The following is an 18,938-nucleotide window of genomic DNA, read 5'->3' as shown; positions in this document are numbered from 1 at the left end:
TGGGTCAAGGGTCATAGCATGGGTCATGTCATGGGTCATAGCATGGGTCATGGCATGGGTCTATGGTCATAGCATGGGTCATAGCACGGGTCATTGATCATGGCACGGGTCATGGCATGGGTCAAGGCACGGGTCATGGGTCATAGCACGGGTCATGGGTCATAGCAGGAGTCAAGAGTCAGCAGGGGTCATAGCACGGGTCATGGGTCAAGGGTCATAGCAGGGCTCATACCAAGAGTCATAGCAGGGGTCATGGGTCATAGCACGGGTCATGGGTCATAGCATGGGTCAAGGGTCAGAGCAGGGGTCAAGGGTCATACCATGGGTCATGGGTCATAGCACGGGTCAAGGGTCATAGCGTGGGTCATGGCAAGAGTCATAGCACGGGTCAAGGGTCATAGCACGGGTCAAGGGTCATAGCATGGGTCAAGGGTCATAGCATGGGTCAAGGGTCATAGTGTGGGTCATGTCATGGGTCATAGCATGGGTCAAGGGTCATAGCATGGGTCTAGGGTCATGGCATGGGTCATAGCACGGGTCAGGGGTCATAGCATGGGTCAAGGGTCATAGCAGGGGTCATAGCACAGGTCATGGGTCATAGCATGGGTCAAGGGTCATAGCAGGGGTCATACCAAGGGTCATAGCAGGAGTCAAGAGTCATAGCAGGGGTCAAGAGTCATAGCACGGGTCATGGGTCAGGGTCAGAGCAGGGGTCAAGGGTCATACCACGGGTCAAGGGTCATAGCATGGGTCTAGGGTCATGGCATGGGTCATAGCACGGGTCATGGGTCATAGCACTGGTCATGGGTCATAGCATGGGTCAAGGGTCATAGCAGGGGTCATAGCACAGGTCATGGGTCATAGCATGGGTCAAGGGTCATAGCAGGGGTCATACCAAGGGTCATAGCAGGAGTCAAGAGTCATAGCAGGGGTCAAGAGTCATAGCACGGGTCATGGGTCAGGGTCATACCACGGGTCATGGGTCATACCACGGGTCATGGGTCATAGCACGGGTCAAGGGTCAGAGCAGGGGTCATGGCAAGGGTCATAGCACGGGTCAAGGGTCATAGCATGGTTCAAGGGTCATAGCGTGGGTCAAGGGTCATAGCACGGGTCAAGGGTCATAGCGTGGGTCATGGCAAGGGTCATATCATGGGTCAAGGGACATAGCACGGGTCATGGGTCATAGCATGGGTCAAGGGTCATAGCATGGGTCAAGGGTCATAGCGTGGGTCATGTCATGGGTCATAGCATGGGTCAAGGGTCATGGCATGGGTCATAGCACGGGTCATGGGTCATAGCATGGGTCAAGGGTCATAGCAGGGGTCATAGCACGGGTCATGGGTCATAGCATGGGTCAAGGGTCATAGCAGGGGTCATACCAAGGGTCATAGCAGGAGTCAAGAGTCATAGCAGGGGTCAAGAGTCATAGCACGGGTCATGGGTCATAGCATGGGTCAAGGGTCAGAGCAGGGGTCATAGCACGGGTCATGGGTCATAGCACGGGTCAAGGGTCATAGCGTGGGTCATGGCAAGGGTCATAGCATGGGTCATAGCATGGGTCAAGGGTCATAGCACGGTTCAAGGGTCATAGCACGGGTCAAGGGTCATAGCGTGGGTCATGGCAAGGGTCATGTCATGGGTCATAGCACGGGTCATGGGTCATAGCATGGGTCAAGGGTCATAGCATGGGTCAAGGGTCATAGCAGGGGTCATACCAAGGGTCATAGCAGGAGTCAAGAGTCATAGCAGGGGTCAAGAGTCATAGCACGGGTCATGGGTCATAGCATGGGTCAAGGGTCATAGCAGGGGTCATAGCACAGGTCATGGGTCATAGCATGGGTCAAGGGTCATAGCAGCGGTCATACCAAGGGTCATAGCAGGGATCAAGAGTCATAGCAGGGGTCAAGAGTCATAGCACTGGTCATGGGTCATAGCATGGGTCAAGGGTCAGAGCAGGGGTCAAGGGTCATACCACGGGTCATGGGTCATAGCATGGGTCAAGGGTCATAGCAGGGCTCATACCAAGGGTCATAGCAGGGGTCAAGAGTCATAGCAGGGGTCAAGAGTCATAGCAGGGGTCAAGAGTCATAGCACGGGTCATGGGTCATAGCACGGGTCAAGGGTCATAGCACGGGTCAAGGGTCATAGCACGGGTCAAGGGTCATAGCACGGGTCAAGGGTCATAGCATGGGTCAAGGGTCATAGCGTGGGTCATGTCATGGGTCATAGCATGGGTCAAGGGTCATAGCATGGGTCTAGGGTCATAGCATGGGTCATAGCACGGGTCATTGATCATGGCACGGGTCATGGCATGGGTCATAGGTCATAGCACGGGTCATGGGTCATAGCATGGGTCAAGGGTCATAGCAGGGGTCATAGCACGGGTCATGGGTCATAGCATGGGTCAAGGGTCATAGCAGGGGTCATACCAAGGGTCATAGCAGGAGTCAAGAGTCATAGCAGGGGTCACGAGTCATAGCACGGGTCATAGCATGGGTCACGGGTCAGAGCAGGGGTCAAGGGTCATGTCATGGGTCATAGCAAGGGTCAGAGCAGGGGTCATGGCAAGGGTCATGGCATGGGTCAAGGGTCATAGCACGGGTCAAGGGTCATAGCGTGGGTCAAGGGTCATAGCGTGGGTCAAGGGTCATAGCACGGGTCAAGGGTCATAGCGTGGGTCATGGCAAGGGTCATAGCACGGGTCATGGGTCATAGCACGGGTCATGGGTCATAGCATGGGTCAAGGGTCATAGCATGGGTCAAGGGTCATAGCGTGGGTCATGTCATGGGTCATAGCATGGGTCAAGGGTCATGGCATGGGTCATAGCACGGGTCATAGCACGGGTCATGGGTCATAGCATGGGTCAAGGGTCATAGCAGGGGTCATAGCACGGGTCATGGGTCATAGCATTGGTCAAGGGTCATAGCAGGGGTCATACCAAGGGTCATAGCAGGAGTCAAGAGTCATAGCAGGGGTCAAGAGTCATAGCACGGGTCAAGGGTCATAGCATGGGTCAAGGGTCAGAGCATGGGTCAAGGATCATACCATGGGTCATAGCACAGGTCAAGGGTCATAGCACAGTTCAAGGGTCATAGCGTGGGTCAAGGGTCATAGCACGGGTCATGGGTCATAGTATGGGTCAAGGGTCATAGCATGGGTCAAGGGTCATAGCATGGGTCATGTCATGGGTCATAGCATGGGTCAAGGGTCATGGCATGGGTCATAGCACGGGTCATGGGTCATAGCATGGGTCAAGGGTCATAGCAGGGGTCATAGCATGGGTCAATGGTCATAGCAGGGGTCATACCAAGGGTCATAGCAGGAGTCAAGAGTCATAGCACGGGTCATGGGTCATAGCACGGGTCATGGGTCATAGCATGGGTCAAGGGTCAGAGCAGGGGTCAAGGGTCATACCACGGGTCATGGGTCATAGCACGGGTCAAGGGTCATAGCGTGGGTCATGGCAAGGGTCATAGCATGGGTCAAGGGTCATAGCACGGGTCAAGGGTCATAGCATGGGTCAAGGGTCATAGCACGGGTCAAGTGTCATAGCGTGGGTCATGGCAAGGGTCATAGCATGGGTCAAGGGTCATAGCATGGGTCAAGGGTCATAGCGTAGGTCTTGTCATGGGTCATAGCATGGGTCAAGGGTCATAGCATGGGCCATAGCACGGGTCATTGATCATGGCACGGGTCATGGCATGGGTCAAGGCACAGGTCATGGGTCATAGCACGGGTCATGGGTCTTAGCATGGGTCAAGGGTCATAGCAGGGGTCATAGCACGGGTCATGGGTCATAGCATGGGTCAAGGGTCATAGCAGGGGTCATACCAAGGGTCATAGCAGGAGTCAAGAGTCATAGCAGGGGTCAAGAGTCATAGCACGGGTCATGGGTCATAGCATGGATCAAGGGTCAGAGCAGGGGTCAAGGGTCATACCACGGTTCATGGGTCATAGCACGGGTCAAGGGTCATAGCGTGGGTCATGGCAAGGGTCATAGCATGGGTCAAGGGTCATAGCACGGGTCAAGGGTCATAGCACGGGTCAAGGGTCAGCGTGGGTCATGGCAAGGGTCATAGCATGGGTCAAGGGTCATAGCACGGGTCATGGGTCATAGCATGGGTCAAGGGTCATATCGTGGGTCATGTCATGGGTCATAGCATGGGTCAAGGGTCATGGCAAGGGTCATAGCACGGGTCATGGGTCATAGCATGGGTCAAGGGTCATAGCAGGGGTCATAGCACGGGTCATGGGTCATAGCATGGGTCAAGGGTCATAGCAGGGGTCATACCAAGGGTCATAGCAGGAGTCAAGAGTCATAGCAGGGGTCAAGAGTCATAGCACCGGTCATGGGTCATAGCATGGGTCAAGGGTCAGAGCAGGGGTCAAGGGTCATACCACGGGTCATGGGTCATAGCACGGGTTGTGGGTCATGGCAAGGGTCATAGCGTGGGTCAAGGGTCATAGCATGGGTCAAGGGTCATAGCACGGGTCATGGGTCATAGCATGGGTCAAGGGTAATAGCGTGAGTCATGTCATGGGTCATAGCATGGGTCAAGGGTCATAGCATGGGTCTAGGGTCATGGCAAGGGTCATAGCACGGGTCATGGGTCATAGCATGGGTCAAGGGTCATAGCAGGGGTCATAGCAAGGGTCATAGCAGGGGTCAGGGGTCATGGGTCAGAGCAGGGGTCAAAGGTCAGAGCAAGGGTCAAGGGTCATAGCAGGGGCCATGGGTCATAGCATGGGGTCAAGGGTCATAGCATGGGGTCAAGGGTCATAGCGTGGGTCATGGCATGGGTCATAGCATAGGTCATAGCATGGGTCAAGGGTCATAGCACGGGTCATGGGTCATAGCATGGGTCATGGGTCATAGCATGGGTCAAGGGTCATAGCGTGGGTCATAGCATGGGTCATGGCACGGGTCAAGGGTCATAGCACGGGTCAAGGGTCATAGCGTGGGTCAAGGGTCATAGCGTGGGTCAAGGGTCATAGCGTGGGTCAAGGGTCATAGCACGGGTCAAGGGTCATAGCGTGGGTCATGGCATGGGTCATAGCATGGGTCAAGGGTCATAGCATGGGTCAAGGGTCATAGCATGGGTCATGGCATGGGTCATAGCATGGGTCAAGGGTCATAGCATGGGTCAAGGGTCATAGCATGGGTCTAGGGTCATAGCATGGGTCATAGCACAGGTCATGGGTCATGGCATGGGTCATAGCACGGGTCATGGCATGGGTCATAGCACTGGTCATGGGTCATAGCACGGGTCATGGGTCATAGCATGGGTCATAGCACGGGTCAAGGGTCATAGCAGGGCTCATACCAAGGGTCATAGCAGGGGTCAAGAGTCATAGCACGGGTCATGGGTCATAGCACGGGTCATGGGTCATAGCACGGGTCAAGGGTCATAGCACGGGTCAAGGGTCATAGCACGGGTCAAGGGTCATAGCATGGGTCAAGGGTCATAGCATGGGTCAAGGGTCATAGCATGGGTCTAGGGTCATAGCATGGGTCATAGCACGGGTCATTGATCATGGCACGGGTCATGGCATGGGTCATAGCACGGGTCATGGCATGGGTCATAGGTCATAGCACGGGTCATGGGTCATAGCATGGGTCAAGGGTCATAGCAGGGGTCATAGCACGGGTCATGGGTCATAGCATGGGTCAAGGGTCATAGCAGGGGTCATACCAAGGGTCATAGCAGGAGTCAAGAGTCATAGCAGGGGTCACGAGTCATAGCACGGGTCATAGCATGGGTCACGGGTCAGAGCAGGGGTCAAGGGTCATGTCATGGGTCATATCACGGGTCAAGGGTCAGAGCAGGGGTCATGGCAAGGGTCATGGCACGGGTCAAGGGTCATAGCACGGGTCAAGGGTCATAGCACGGGTCAAGGGTCATAGCGTGGGTCAAGGGTCATAGCGTGGGTCAAGGGTCATAGCACGGGTCAAGGGTCATAGCGTGGGTCATGGCAAGGGTCATAGCACGGGTCATGGGTCATAGCACGGGTCATGGGTCATAGCATGGGTCAAGGGTCATAGCATGGGTCAAGGGTCATAGCGTGGGTCATGTCATGGGTCATAGCATGGGTCAAGGGTCATAGCAGGGGTCATACCAAGGGTCATAGCAGGAGTCAAGAGTCATAGCACGGGTCAAGGGTCATAGCATGGGTCAAGGGTCAGAGCATGGGTCAAGGATCATACCATGGGTCATAGCACGGGTCAAGGGTCATAGCACGGTTCAAGGGTCATAGCGTGGGTCAAGGGTCATAGCACGGGTCAAGGGTCATAGCGTGGGTCATGGCAAGGGTCATAGCATGGGTCAAGGGTCATAGCACGGGTCATGGGTCATAGTATGGGTCAAGGGTCATAGCATGGGTCAAGGGTCATAGCATGGGTCATGTCATGGGTCATAGCATGGGTCAAGGGTCATGGCATGGGTCATAGCACGGGTCATGGGTCATAGCATGGGTCAAGGGTCATAGCAGGGGTCATAGCACGGGTCATGGGTCATAGCATGGGTCAAGGGTCATAGCAGGGGTCATACCAAGGGTCATAGCAGGAGTCAAGAGTCATAGCACGGGTCATGGGTCATAGCATGGGTCAAGGGTCAGAGCAGGGGTCAAGGGTCATACCACGGGTCATGGGTCATAGCACGGGTCAAGGGTCATAGCGTGGGTCATGGCAAGGGTCATAGCATGGGTCAAGGGTCATAGCACGGGTCAAGGGTCATAGCATGGGTCAAGGGTCATAGCACGGGTCAAGGGTCATAGCGTGGGTCATGGCAAGGGTCATAGCATGGGTCAAGGGTCATAGCATGGGTCAAGGGTCATAGCGTAGGTCTTGTCATGGGTCAAGGGTCATAGCATGGGCCATAGCACGGGTCATTGATCATGGCACGGGTCATGGCATGGGTCAAGGCACAGGTCATGGGTCATAGCACGGGTCATGGGTCTTAGCATGGGTCAAGGGTCATAGCAGGGGTCATAGCACGGGTCATGGGTCATAGCATGGGTCAAGGGTCATAGCAGGGGTCATACCAAGGGTCATAGCAGGAGTCAAGAGTCATAGCAGGGGTCAAGAGTCATAGCACGGGTCATGGGTCATAGCATGGATCAAGGGTCAGAGCAGGGGTCAAGGGTCATACCACGGTTCATGGGTCATAGCACGGGTCAAGGGTCATAGCGTGGGTCATGGCAAGGGTCATAGCATGGGTCAAGGGTCATAGCACGGGTCAAGGGTCATAGCACGGGTCAAGGGTCATAGCGTGGGTCATGGCAAGGGTCATAGCATGGGTCAAGGGTCATAGCACGGGTCATGGGTCATAGCATGGGTCAAGGGTCATATCGTGGGTCATGTCATGGGTCATAGCATGGGTCAAGGGTCATGGCAAGGGTCATAGCACGGGTCATGGGTCATAGCATGGGTCAAGGGTCATAGCAGGGGTCATAGCATGGGTCAAGGGTCATAGCATGGGTCAAGGGTCATAGCAGGGGTCATACCAAGGGTCATAGCAGGAGTCAAGAGTCATAGCAGGGGTCAAGAGTCATAGCACCGGTCATGGGTCATAGCATGGGTCAAGGGTCAGAGCAGGGGTCAAGGGTCATACCACGGGTCATGGGTCATAGCACGGGTTGTGGGTCATGGCAAGGGTCATAGCGTGGGTCAAGGGTCATAGCATGGGTCAAGGGTCATAGCACGGGTCAAGGGTCATAGCGTGGGTCATGGCAAGGGTCATAGCATGGGTCAAGGGTCATAGCACGGGTCATGGGTCATAGCATGGGTCAAGGGTAATAGCGTGAGTCATGTCATGGGTCATAGCATGGGTCAAGGGTCATAGCATGGGTCTAGGGTCATAGCATGGGTCTAGGGTCATGGCAAGGGTCATAGCACGGGTCATTGATCATAGCACGGGTCATGGGTCATAGCACGGGTCATGGCTCATAGCATGGGTCAAGGGTCATAGCAGGGGTCATAGCAAGGGTCATAGCAGGGGTCAAGAGTCATAGCAGGGGTCATGGGTCATAGCAGGGGTCAAGGGTCATAGCAGGGGCCATGGGTCATAGCATGGGGTCAAGGGTCATAGCATGGGGTCATGGGTCATAGCGTGGGTCATGGCATGGGTCATAGCATAGGTCATAGCATGGGTCAAGGGTCATAGCACGGGTCATGGGTCATAGCATGGGTCATGGGTCATAGCATGGGTCAAGGGTCATAGCATGGGTCATAGCATGGGTCAAGGGTCATAGCGTGGGTCATAGCATGGGTCATGGCATGGGTCAAGGGTCATGGCACGGGTCAAGGGTCATAGCACGGGTCAAGGGTCATAGCGTGGGTCAAGGGTCATAGCGTGGGTCAAGGGTCATAGCATGGGTCAAGGGTCATAGCACGGGTCAAGGGTCATAGCGTGGGTCATGGCATGGGTCATAGCATGGGTCAAGGGTCATAGCATGGGTCAAGGGTCATAGCATGGGTCATGGCATGGGTCATAGCATGGGTCAAGGGTCATAGCATGGGTCAAGGGTCATAGCATGGGTCTAGGGTCATAGCATGGGTCATAGCACAGGTCATGGGTCATGGCATGGGTCATAGCACGGGTCATGGCATGGGTCATAGCACTGGTCATGGGTCATAGCACGGGTCATGGGTCATAGCATGGGTCATAGCATGGGTCAAGGGTCATAGCATGGGTCAAGGGTCACAGCATGGGTCATAGCACGAGTAATTGGTCATGGCATGGGTCATAGCACGGGCAATGGCATGGGTCATGGCATGGGTCAGCACGGGTCATGGGTCATGGCATGGGTCATAGCACGGGTCATGGGTCATAGCATGGGTCATGGCACAGGTTATAGCATGGGTCATGGCATGGTTCATAGCCATGGCATGGGTCATAGCATGGGTCATGGCACTGGTCATAGCACGGGTCATGGGTCATAGCATGGGTCATAGCACAGGTCATGGGTTATAGCATGGGTCATGGGATGGGTCATGGCACATAGCATGGGTCATGGCACGGGTCATGGCACGGGTCATAGCCATGGCACGGGTCATAGCCATGGCACGGGTCATAGCCATGGGTCATAGGCATGGGTCAGTGGTCATAGGCATGGGTCATAGCCACGGGTCATAGGCATGGGTAGGTGTAATTGAAGTAGAGTGTACTTTGAGGGGGGTGTACTTTGATGGGGTGTATGTGTTAATTTAGACACATTTCATAGCTATTATTTTACTTTAAAGAATAGTGGATACTTTATACAGATCAAGAACAGAGAGGTTGCAAACTTAAATTTAGAGATATTGGTTTAGTAAAACATGTCGGATAGTGTAGTTGTTAAATTCTGTGTTCTATGCAGTAGATGATGGATTATGTGGCAGATGCAGAATGCCTATAATAATGTGTAGAGTTATGCCACAGAATCGGTTTAACCCTTTGGCAGCTGGGGTACTTCCCCCCGCTGTGCTGAGGGGTGCGCACAGCGGCCCCGGTGCTCATGAAGAGCTCGGCTCGTCTTGAGCCACGGTGGCGCTGTGCTCATGAACAGATGAGCTCGTCACGGCCACGCCCGTTTTCCTGGAACGCTCGGCACAGCGGGGGAATTAGCCCTGCGTGCGAGCGTTATGACGAGCTCAGCTCGTCATGAGCACACGGCCACCATGGCTCATGACGTGCTGAGCGCGTCATGAGCATGGGAGGGGGTTAATGGCTTAATTCCAGTAGCTCTAGGTATAATGCACAGATACCTGAAAGAATCAGAGCTATCTCAAAAGACAGATCTATAAAAAGGTTAAAGGTTAAACATTCAGCATGGCTGTTTGTTGTCAATCGAGCTATTCTACCAGCAAAAATGGGCAAATTCCAAGCCCTATCCACCCTGTTGCACTGCTGCCCGCTATTGGCACATGACAAAAAGTTAGTAAACTCTGTTTTGATTCACAATAAAAGGTCTTTCGATGACGCCCACAAAGACCAACTGAAATGTATTAAAATTAACAATGAAACCGTTTTCCTGAAGAACTTTTATTCCATCTTGTTCTAGTTGGATCTGTTTATTTATTTGTTTAGAAAACGAATATTCTAAGAAAACATCATGATGGTGAACATTAACAACATGTTTAGATGTAGTGATTATGTTTGTGATGTAATCGACAAGCTACTGAACGTTTCACGTTTGTTTCATTACTAAAAATATATATTTGTTAAAAGGATACAAAAAAAATCCAATGATTACGCACTAGCCTGCCTGCATAAAAAATATTCTTCTTTGTCACAGTTTTAATGTTCTGAAAACGATGAGCAGAAACTACGGAGGGTTATAGTCCTTCACATAGTCGGACAAGGCTTTCTTCAGGTCCTATACAGATGTCGCTGGTGCGCTGTTTTTAATCCTGGCAGAGGGTGCACCCGAATAAAACGTATATTCTGCGCCCACTTAATAGTTTTATTCGCACTTCTTGCACATTTTGAATTTCCTTTGAGCTGCTCAGTAAGATTTCTAGGAGTGCACTCTTTCAACCAGGTGATAAGTCCCTGGCATTTTGTATCCGTTATCAGCCGGTCCAACACGAGTTATGCTGATAACTGTAGGGGCCATCCAATTCAGAATTTGTCACGGATACTTATAAGCACGGGAGTTTATTCAGATACATTTCTCCTACAATTGCAGTAAACTGGATTCGCCAGTTACTAAAATATTTTTATTATGCCCCCTCCGTCCATACAGACTCAGGCATGTATATTAACTCCCCAGCTACTGGGCCATTCCTTAAGTTCAGCACTGGGTTCTAGTTCTAGACGCGATACATGAGGGAACTACGAGCGGGAGGCCCAGGTTACAGTGAACAGGAAAGCACACTTAATGAAAATAACTTTGGCCTGCCTGTAGTGTTGTAGACTTTGCTGCTTATATCTGACTTCCTGTATGTAGCACAATGCACCCGAAATAGGGTAAACAGCAGAAGTTTTACATGTGTGTAACCCTAGAGTTGCAGCCCCAAATCTAGTTTTAAAGGCAGCTTAAATGCCGAGCATCCCACTGTCCTAGAGCCTGCAGCGCATGCGCGGAAAAAGCGGGCCCTGGCACGATGGGATAGAGCGGGTCAGCAAAGTAGTTTGGTCTTTCAAAGTCGTGCAGCTAGTTGGCCAGACTGGGAAGGCATAAGCAGAGCCCTCGAAAGGACCCTCTCCCTTGCCACCACTGCCACTTCTCCTGCAATGACAGAACCAACACAGCCTCCAATCAGACTCTGACAACCCTCCAAAGACAATAAATAACTGCAATGCCCTCGCACACACAATTCACGGTATAACCACAGATTAGGCAAGATTGAAGAAACACTAAAACCCCCACCTGCTGTGTTACATAACCCTCCAAAGACCACAGCTCCACTGTGCTCTACTCGAAAAGCATGCCTTGGAGGTCAGGGACACATTAACCACTCTCGCTCCGGGTGAGAGATTATATAGCCGAACTACAAACTTCTGAAAATGGGATGGCGGTAGTTCAGGCAGCTGTCCAGGCGGAAATTATTTCCTTCTAATCCTCGTTATACGTTATAATTCGTTATCTACAGCGGACGCATGTTTTTATAGTCTTGTGTACAATATCAAATGATTATTCAACACCTTATGTGAAATGCGAAGGCTGCAGAGGCTGTGTGCTGTACAGGCTGTGAGGGGTGCAGAAGTTACAAGGGGCTGTGTCTAGCCTATGCCTCTCGCCATGTTCTATTAGACCTTGAGTTTCCCGTTTCGACAAAGGTATTATTTGTGGAGTTTCGCCAGATGTATATACCAGTCCTACAGTAATTTAAAATGTGTTTCTTTGCCAGAAAAGTGTGGAGTGCCTCGTTTGCTCCCACCTTAGGTGTGAATATTGTTGATCTGAGATTTTCATGAAAGTCTTATAGTCTGAATTCAGCACCTGAGCGTAATAGAACAGAAAGTATGAAGCTCTGTGGTTATACTGAATAAGCAGCTACCTATGTTATGCCATCTATTAATGTAATAACTGCACTTCCACAATTGCTTTATTAACCTTCCTGCTTTCGTGCATTTTCAAGCAAAATTGAGATTTTTCTTTTTTCCAAAATTTTCTTGGGGGGGGTTACTCCCCCCAACCCCCCTTTTGGGGTTCGGGCTCGCGCGCTGCGCGCGCTCACTACGGTGCTGTATGCAAATCACATTGCGCCTCACCACTTTCAAATGTCACCCACCGCCCCTGGCTGTGTGTTGTGCAGATTGTGAGGGGGTGCAGGGGCTGTGAGTTTGGCAGATTATGGGGTGGCTAAATGGGCTGTGTGTCGTGTGGATTGCGATAGTGTTGCAGTGGCTGTGTGGTGTGCAAATTGTGATGGGGCTACGGAGGCTGTGTGTTCAGATTATGGTGTGGCTACAGGGGCTTTGTGTTTTGTAGATTAATGTAGGACTGCGTGTTGTGTAGATTGTGATGATGTTGCAGGGGTTGTGTGTCCTGCAGAAAGAGATGGGGCTGTGTGTTTAGATTGGAACTGGGTTTGAAAATCTTTTGTGTTGTGCAGCTTGTCGTGGTGAATTCAGCAGCTGCAAGAGTTGTGTTGAACAGATTTTGACACGATACAGAGGATGCAAGGGTTGTGTTGAGCAGATTGTGATGGGATACAGAGGATGCAAGGGTTGTGTTGAGCAGATTGTGATGGGATACAGAGGTGCGTGCACGGGGAGGGGTTGTGTTATGATTGACTCTGCAGATTCATCATGAGGGGCAGCTTATGACAGGGTTGCGCACGTGCGCAGGAGACACAGTATTTCTGAGGGAGACACAAGCCAATAGGTGTAAATCATTCCAAAATGTCATGAAAAATTATTAATAAGACTTTAAAATGCTCGAAAGAAAGTGTTTTCATCACCCCGTGCACCAACCCACCAGCTTGCTAGTGTAGCCCTGGGAGGGGAGGTGATGGGTGCCCAAGGTGGGTGGGATCGGTAGAATTGACCCTTGTCTCGCTAAGAGACTTTGAGAAGGTCCCTAACCCCACGCTGCCTGATAACACTAAGAAGTACAGGCAGTGGGTGACCATCAATGGACATAGGGTGGAGAATCTGAGAGACACAGGAGCTAGTGTGACAGCGGTCTGCCCCCGGTTGGTGTCCAAAGAGCAGGTTGTCCCCCATGCATTCTGCCCAGTAGTGTCAGCAAACAACTCTGAGAGCCAATGTGAGGTGGGGGTCTCAGGAGCTCTTCAAGTAGTTGTGAGGCTTGCCATGCCGGTAGACTGTCTTGTTTGGCAACGATTTAGAGAACTCCCAGTGGGCTACAGTGGGGAGGAAATCTCACATGGAAATGTTGGGTCTGCCTGAGTGGGCGTGCGTGACCACTCGGTCCATGGCAGCCAGTAAGGATGTTCAGAAGGACCTGGAGCCTGAAAGTATGGCCCAGGCCCCTGCCTTAAAGAGATGGGGTAGGGGACACAGGAAACCAGCCCCTGTAGTTCCCATGGTCCAGGAGGGAGCAGACCTTCGCGGGGTGCCCTGGAGCCTACAGGGGAACAAGCATGTAACTAAAACATTCCCAGGATGTGTTTAGTTACATGCTGGCCTTCAGGACCCAGACTCTGCGTTTCAGAAAGATTGCTGAGGCAAATCTGGAAGCCAGCCAGGAAGAAATGAAACGTTGGCACGATCAGAATGCCACTCTGAGTTTAAGCCCGGTCAAAAGGTTTGGGTTATGGCCCTAGTGGAGCTCTGTGCACTCCAAGATAAGTGGACTGGACCGTTTGAGGTGGTGGAGCGCAAGAGTCCTGTTACCTTGCGGTCTTCCCGGAACCCCTTGCGGGTCGTGCATGTCAACCGCCTGAAGCCCCACTTTTAGAGGTCCGAAGTGGGCATGCTCCTGGCCACGGATGCTGGGATGGAGGAGAAAAGTGAGCCTCTCCCTGACCTCCTGTGTGAAAAGGAGCATGATGGGTCAGCGGAGGATGTGGCCCTCTCCACCACACTGACCCCTGAGCAGCAGAGTGATTGTCGCAAACTATTGGGGCAATTCAGCGAACTGTTTTCCCTGGTGCCTAGTGTCACTGATTGGCGTGGGGGAGTTGATGTGGGCATGGGTGGGTAGGTTATCCTCCTGTTGCCACTGCTTTCACACACACCCTCTCAGAGCTCACCTCGCACCTTCAGTCATTGGTGAGCTTTGGTGAAAGGCCTGAGCCGAGTAGGTTTCGGAGGTGAAACCCACCATTGGCAGTGCCAAAAAGAAAGAAAGAAGGGCACCACCTTTCCAAACACCCCGCTCTTCTTAAGACCACTAGCACTCCGTAGGCGGGGGCTTATGACCAGGGCCGGACTAGGAACCAAAACCGGCCCTGGCAAACTGCTCGGTCGGCCCCGCCCTCCAGCCCCCTGAAGGGGGGTTGGAGGTGCCGCCGAGCTCTTTGCCGGGGCCGGTTTTGGTTCCTAGTCCGGCCCCGGTTTTTGGTTTTCAACCGATTTTGGTACAGCACCGATTTTGCAGCTGTGCTACAAAAAACGGCCCGGTGACAAAAATGCCCCCCAGGGGGCCCAAACCAGCCCCCACCCGTGCGGCGCACCAGGGGATTGCCCGGTGCTCGCTGCTGCCAGTCCGGTCCTGCTTATGACTCGATTGGATGACCACACGCGACTGGAGCATTTTGAGTTTAAATTGTATACTTTCCCTATTTTAAGGCTCTACAGACTGAACGTTCACAAGCTCAAGAATTAGATTTCAGGGGTCTCAAATTCCCTCTAAAAAGAGAACTACTTCTAGTCAATGAAGTTCATCCTGCGTTACTGTGAAATATAATAACCATTACACTAGTTACCACCTCAGACAAGGTCATCAGATTTCCAAGCAGCTTGCACACCTACATTCCTGCACTCAAGCTTCTCTGCTCTTCCTCCCAGCACTGTGCTCGCACATGTACACTGACTAGCAGCGCTGGGCTGGTTTACAACCAGTGAGATGGCTGCTTTTCTGTCTGATGAATGGTCCTATTATAGGCCGAGAGGTGTAACTCGCCTTGTGTATGTGATCTAGCCTAGAGTTTGGCCAGAGTTTTGGCTAGCTGTCACTTCAAGGGTCTGCAGAGCAGTTGTATTGCCTCCTTCTGTATCCAGGACGCAACGTTACTCAATTTCCAGACCCTCTGAAGCATCTGTTATGTTCAACTCCATGTCCAAGAGCTACTTATTGACACTTGCGCTCCCAGTAGCTCCCAAGCTACTTGTTAGAGACCCCTACTTTAGTTCAAAGCATACAGTGGGACGAGAAGGCTCAGAGGTGACGTACTCTGTGTGTACGTCCATGTTTATCTCCTTACTGAGTTGTGTCCGGGTTCTAACTGTACTGTGTCATGTTGTGTCTAGACACAGCATGACAAAGTACAGTCAGAAGCAAGACACAATGTCTTGTCAATGTATTATGCAAATCTGCCATCGTTGGATATCTTTCTAAAATGCTGATAATATTGAAGACAACTTTATTATTTTGACATTTGTTTGATTTATTCAGTGTCGAATTTACTTTATTTTGTAAACTGTGAGTAGTTAATTTATTGATATTGCTTATTTTCAAAGCGGAGATGGAAACAATGGTCAACGTATTAAAGATTTGTTTTAGATCTTATGTAATTAACTTTCATATGAGCCTCTTCTAATGATGATTCTAAATGTTTTTATATCCGACAGGGAGAGAGATGAACTCATGCGTGAACAGACTTTATCCCATAAGAAGCATGAAAGATGGCCTCGTCCATTCAAGAATCTGAGCTGAGGTCTCTTGTGGCATTAGATAAAAGACCTCAAGTACAATCGGGCATGTCAAAGTACAAACAGCGTTAACAAGAGCCATAGATACGGCCGCAGTGTACGCTGGTTATCACAGTACCCAGAGGTCTAAAGTGTTTAACTGCATGCATACCTCCATTTTAATTTCACCAATCATGAACTATCTACAGAAACAGACATTGGATGTATGCAAAAACATACAACAATTAAAGACTATATCTCCAAGGCAAAAATCATACACATGCAGCAAGTGTAAGAAGACCTTTAGTTTTATCTCCCAACTAAAGCATCACGAGCGAACACATGCAGGAAAGAAGCTTTTCCGATGCCCTGAATGTGGTAAAAACTTTAACTACTCATCACACCTACGGACCCATCAGCGAACACACACTGGAGAAAAACCGTACAGGTGCAGTGTATGCAAAAAAAGCTTTATATATAATTCAGCGCTAAGGCGTCATCACCGGACTCACACAGGAGAGAAGCCGTACAGGTGCAGTGTATGCAAAAAAAGCTTTATAGATAGTTCAGCGCTAAGGCGTCATCAACGGACGCACACGGGAGAGAGGCCCTACAAGTGCAGTCAATGTGAAAAGAGCTTCATTCGGCCATCCCATGTTAACGCTCATGAGAGAACACACACTGGGGAAAAACCGTACAGGTGCAGTGAATGTGGGAAGAATTTTAGAGCCCCATCAGGACTTCGGTACCATCAACAAACACACGCAGGAGAGAAACCATTCAAATGCAGGGAATGTGGGAAGGATTTTGTTTTCTCATCCCTTTTAAAGCAGCATGAGCGAACACACACACTGAAGAAACCATACAAATGCACTGAATGTGGGAAGGATTTTGTTTTCTCATCCCATTTAAAGCAGCATGAGCGAACACACGCAGGAGAGAAACCATGTAGGTGCAGTGAATGCGGTAAAAACTTCAACCACTCCTCACACTTAACCACATGCGCGCGGCGGGTTTTCCCGCTGCGCGCTGAAGTTTTTAAAACCCCGCAGTTCATGACGAGCTCAGCTCATCATGAGCGCACAGCAGATAAACCTCATGACGAGCTGAGCTCGTCATCGGCGCAGAAGGGGTTAAGGAACCATAAGCGACTACATACTGGCAAAATAGAATTCATATGCAGTGAATGTGGGAAGAGTTTTAATAGATCAGCAGATTTTAGAAACCATCTGCGAATACACTCTGGAGAAAAACCCTACAGGTGCCCTGAATGTGGGAGGTACTTCAGTGATCCCTCGACTTTAAGGCGCCATCATCGGACACACAGCGGGGTGAAACCATTCAAGTGCAAGGAGTGTGGTAAGAGCTTTATTAGACCATCACATCTAACCGCACATGAGAGGACACACTCTGGAGAAAAACCATACAAGTGCAATGAATGTGGCAAGAGCTTTAGTGATCCCTCAACGCTAAGGTGCCATCGTTGGGTACACACAGGAGAGAGACCGTACCAATGCCGTGAATGTGGTAAGAGCTTTCTGAGAGCATCATTTTTAAAGACCCATCAGCAAACACACACCACAGAAGGAATGATAAATGTGATAATCATAAAGGAAGAACCGTAATCACCTTTCAAACCTAAGATGCCACCAGCAGAGAATCACAGGATGAAACCATACAGATGCCATGAATGTGAAAAAACTAGTTTCAAAGAGCCTTTTACTAGACTATCGAATATAAGAAGCCGGCGAATGCCCAGAGCCTTTTAAAGTATATATGCTGTATACACACACATGAACACTCGTCGGTCCGAGAGACGGACCATGTTTTAGAAACAATCATGCACGGTTCTGTTGCCTGTGCAGGCTGTTCTCAATAATGTTACTATGAATGCTGTTTGTAAACCGCTCGTGTTGAGTCAGTCATTCCCTAGACCCTCTCCATTTCGAAAAGGCACTAAGGCCCAAGACATAGGCTCGATCTTTCATTGGCATATATTATCGAGTAAAAGGAATCCAAAGGGTAATCTTGAGGTCATGTTCCTACTTTCTGATAAGTACAGTTACATTAGTAGCTGTCTGGCGTCTCTTGTGCAGCTGAACCGCTTGTGGCATTGCTAGGAACCTGAACGCTTGACTGTACATACCTCAAACCCCATATTTAAAGAAGGCTTGTCTTGTTTTTATGGCTCTGGGTCCACTCACAGCTCTTTCAAAGTTATTTTATGTTAGTATTCTTTTTTTATTATTTTTGCGAGTGTGATCACAGCTCCACTCCAAATACTGCACACTTTATACTGTTTTGTGACTGATACTCCGAGCCTAGGAAAAAGTTTATTCTACCACTTTTAAAAGGTAAAGGGTTTCTCCAGGTCAAACCAGCCATAATGTACCTGCAGCTACTGGATACCCCATGGGTTATTTTTAACATTGTGAGTTTTTTGGTGGCAGCTGCTAGAAAAAAGAAAATGAGAAGCCCTGTACAGATTTTTTCATAATGTTTTTATACCTGTTTTTAAAATATTTACATTTTATAGAATGTTTTTCCTTTTATGATATTTGTCATTTTTAATTATTTCTGGTCTCCCATTTGAAATGAAATGTAAAATTTTTGATGAACTTTTATGATTTTAATTAATCGATTAAAGTGTTTTGAAACCTGTATTTACACTTTTTCTCTGTAATGTTATTTACCGTAATCTCGATGCAGATTTGAGGAAGACGTGTAGTGGTTTTAGCCCATGCAATGACATATTAGGGATTTCTTTGGTCTGTTAGCACAGGGAGGCAGTGTGTTGTTTAGGTAAAAGTTACAGCTTGTATTAGTTACTTGTAATGTTTATTCCTTTGAGTCTGGATTGTTTTCGTCCCAGCCCTTCCTTCATGAGTAGTCTCCCTCAACGAGACCGGTTTTCCAGTAGATAAGATGAATCTGGGAAGAAGGCTTTTTGCGCCCGTCTCCCCTTTCGATGCTAACGTCTCGCCCTCCCCCTTCTAATCCCTCTTTCCCTGCAGTGTCCCTGTAAAAGCTAAAATAAATAAATCCAGACTTCAGAGTGTTCTGTGGAGGAGATAAAGACTGGACTGTGGGAATAGGACTGGACTGTGGGAATAGGACTGGACTGTGGGAATAGGACTGGACTGTGGGAATAGGACTGGACTGTGGGATGTGGGAACTGGACTGTGGGA

The 18,938-nt window shown here is 50.2% G+C and overlaps 1 protein-coding gene across 1 annotated transcript in view; it reads left to right on the top strand.

The window, feature by feature from the left end:
* LOC144757082 (uncharacterized) overlaps positions 1-18,413 on the top strand; it is a 167,960-nt gene extending 149,547 nt beyond the window's left edge. Inside the window, exon 6 of the mRNA XM_078646356.1 lies at positions 15,801-18,413. Within this exon, the coding sequence (XP_078502482.1) occupies positions 15,801-17,375 (1,575 nt within the window). The 3' untranslated portion in view covers positions 17,376-18,413. The remainder of the gene's footprint in view (positions 1-15,800) is intronic.
* The last annotated feature ends 525 nt before the right edge of the window (positions 18,414-18,938 follow it).

The sequence above is a fragment of the Lissotriton helveticus genome, chromosome 1_1, assembly GCF_964261635.1.
Source record: "Lissotriton helveticus chromosome 1_1, aLisHel1.1, whole genome shotgun sequence".
Lineage (NCBI taxonomy): Eukaryota > Metazoa > Chordata > Amphibia > Caudata > Salamandridae > Lissotriton > Lissotriton helveticus.
The sequence above is the reverse complement of the archived record's forward strand: the minus strand, read 5'-3'. Positions and strand labels throughout refer to the sequence as shown.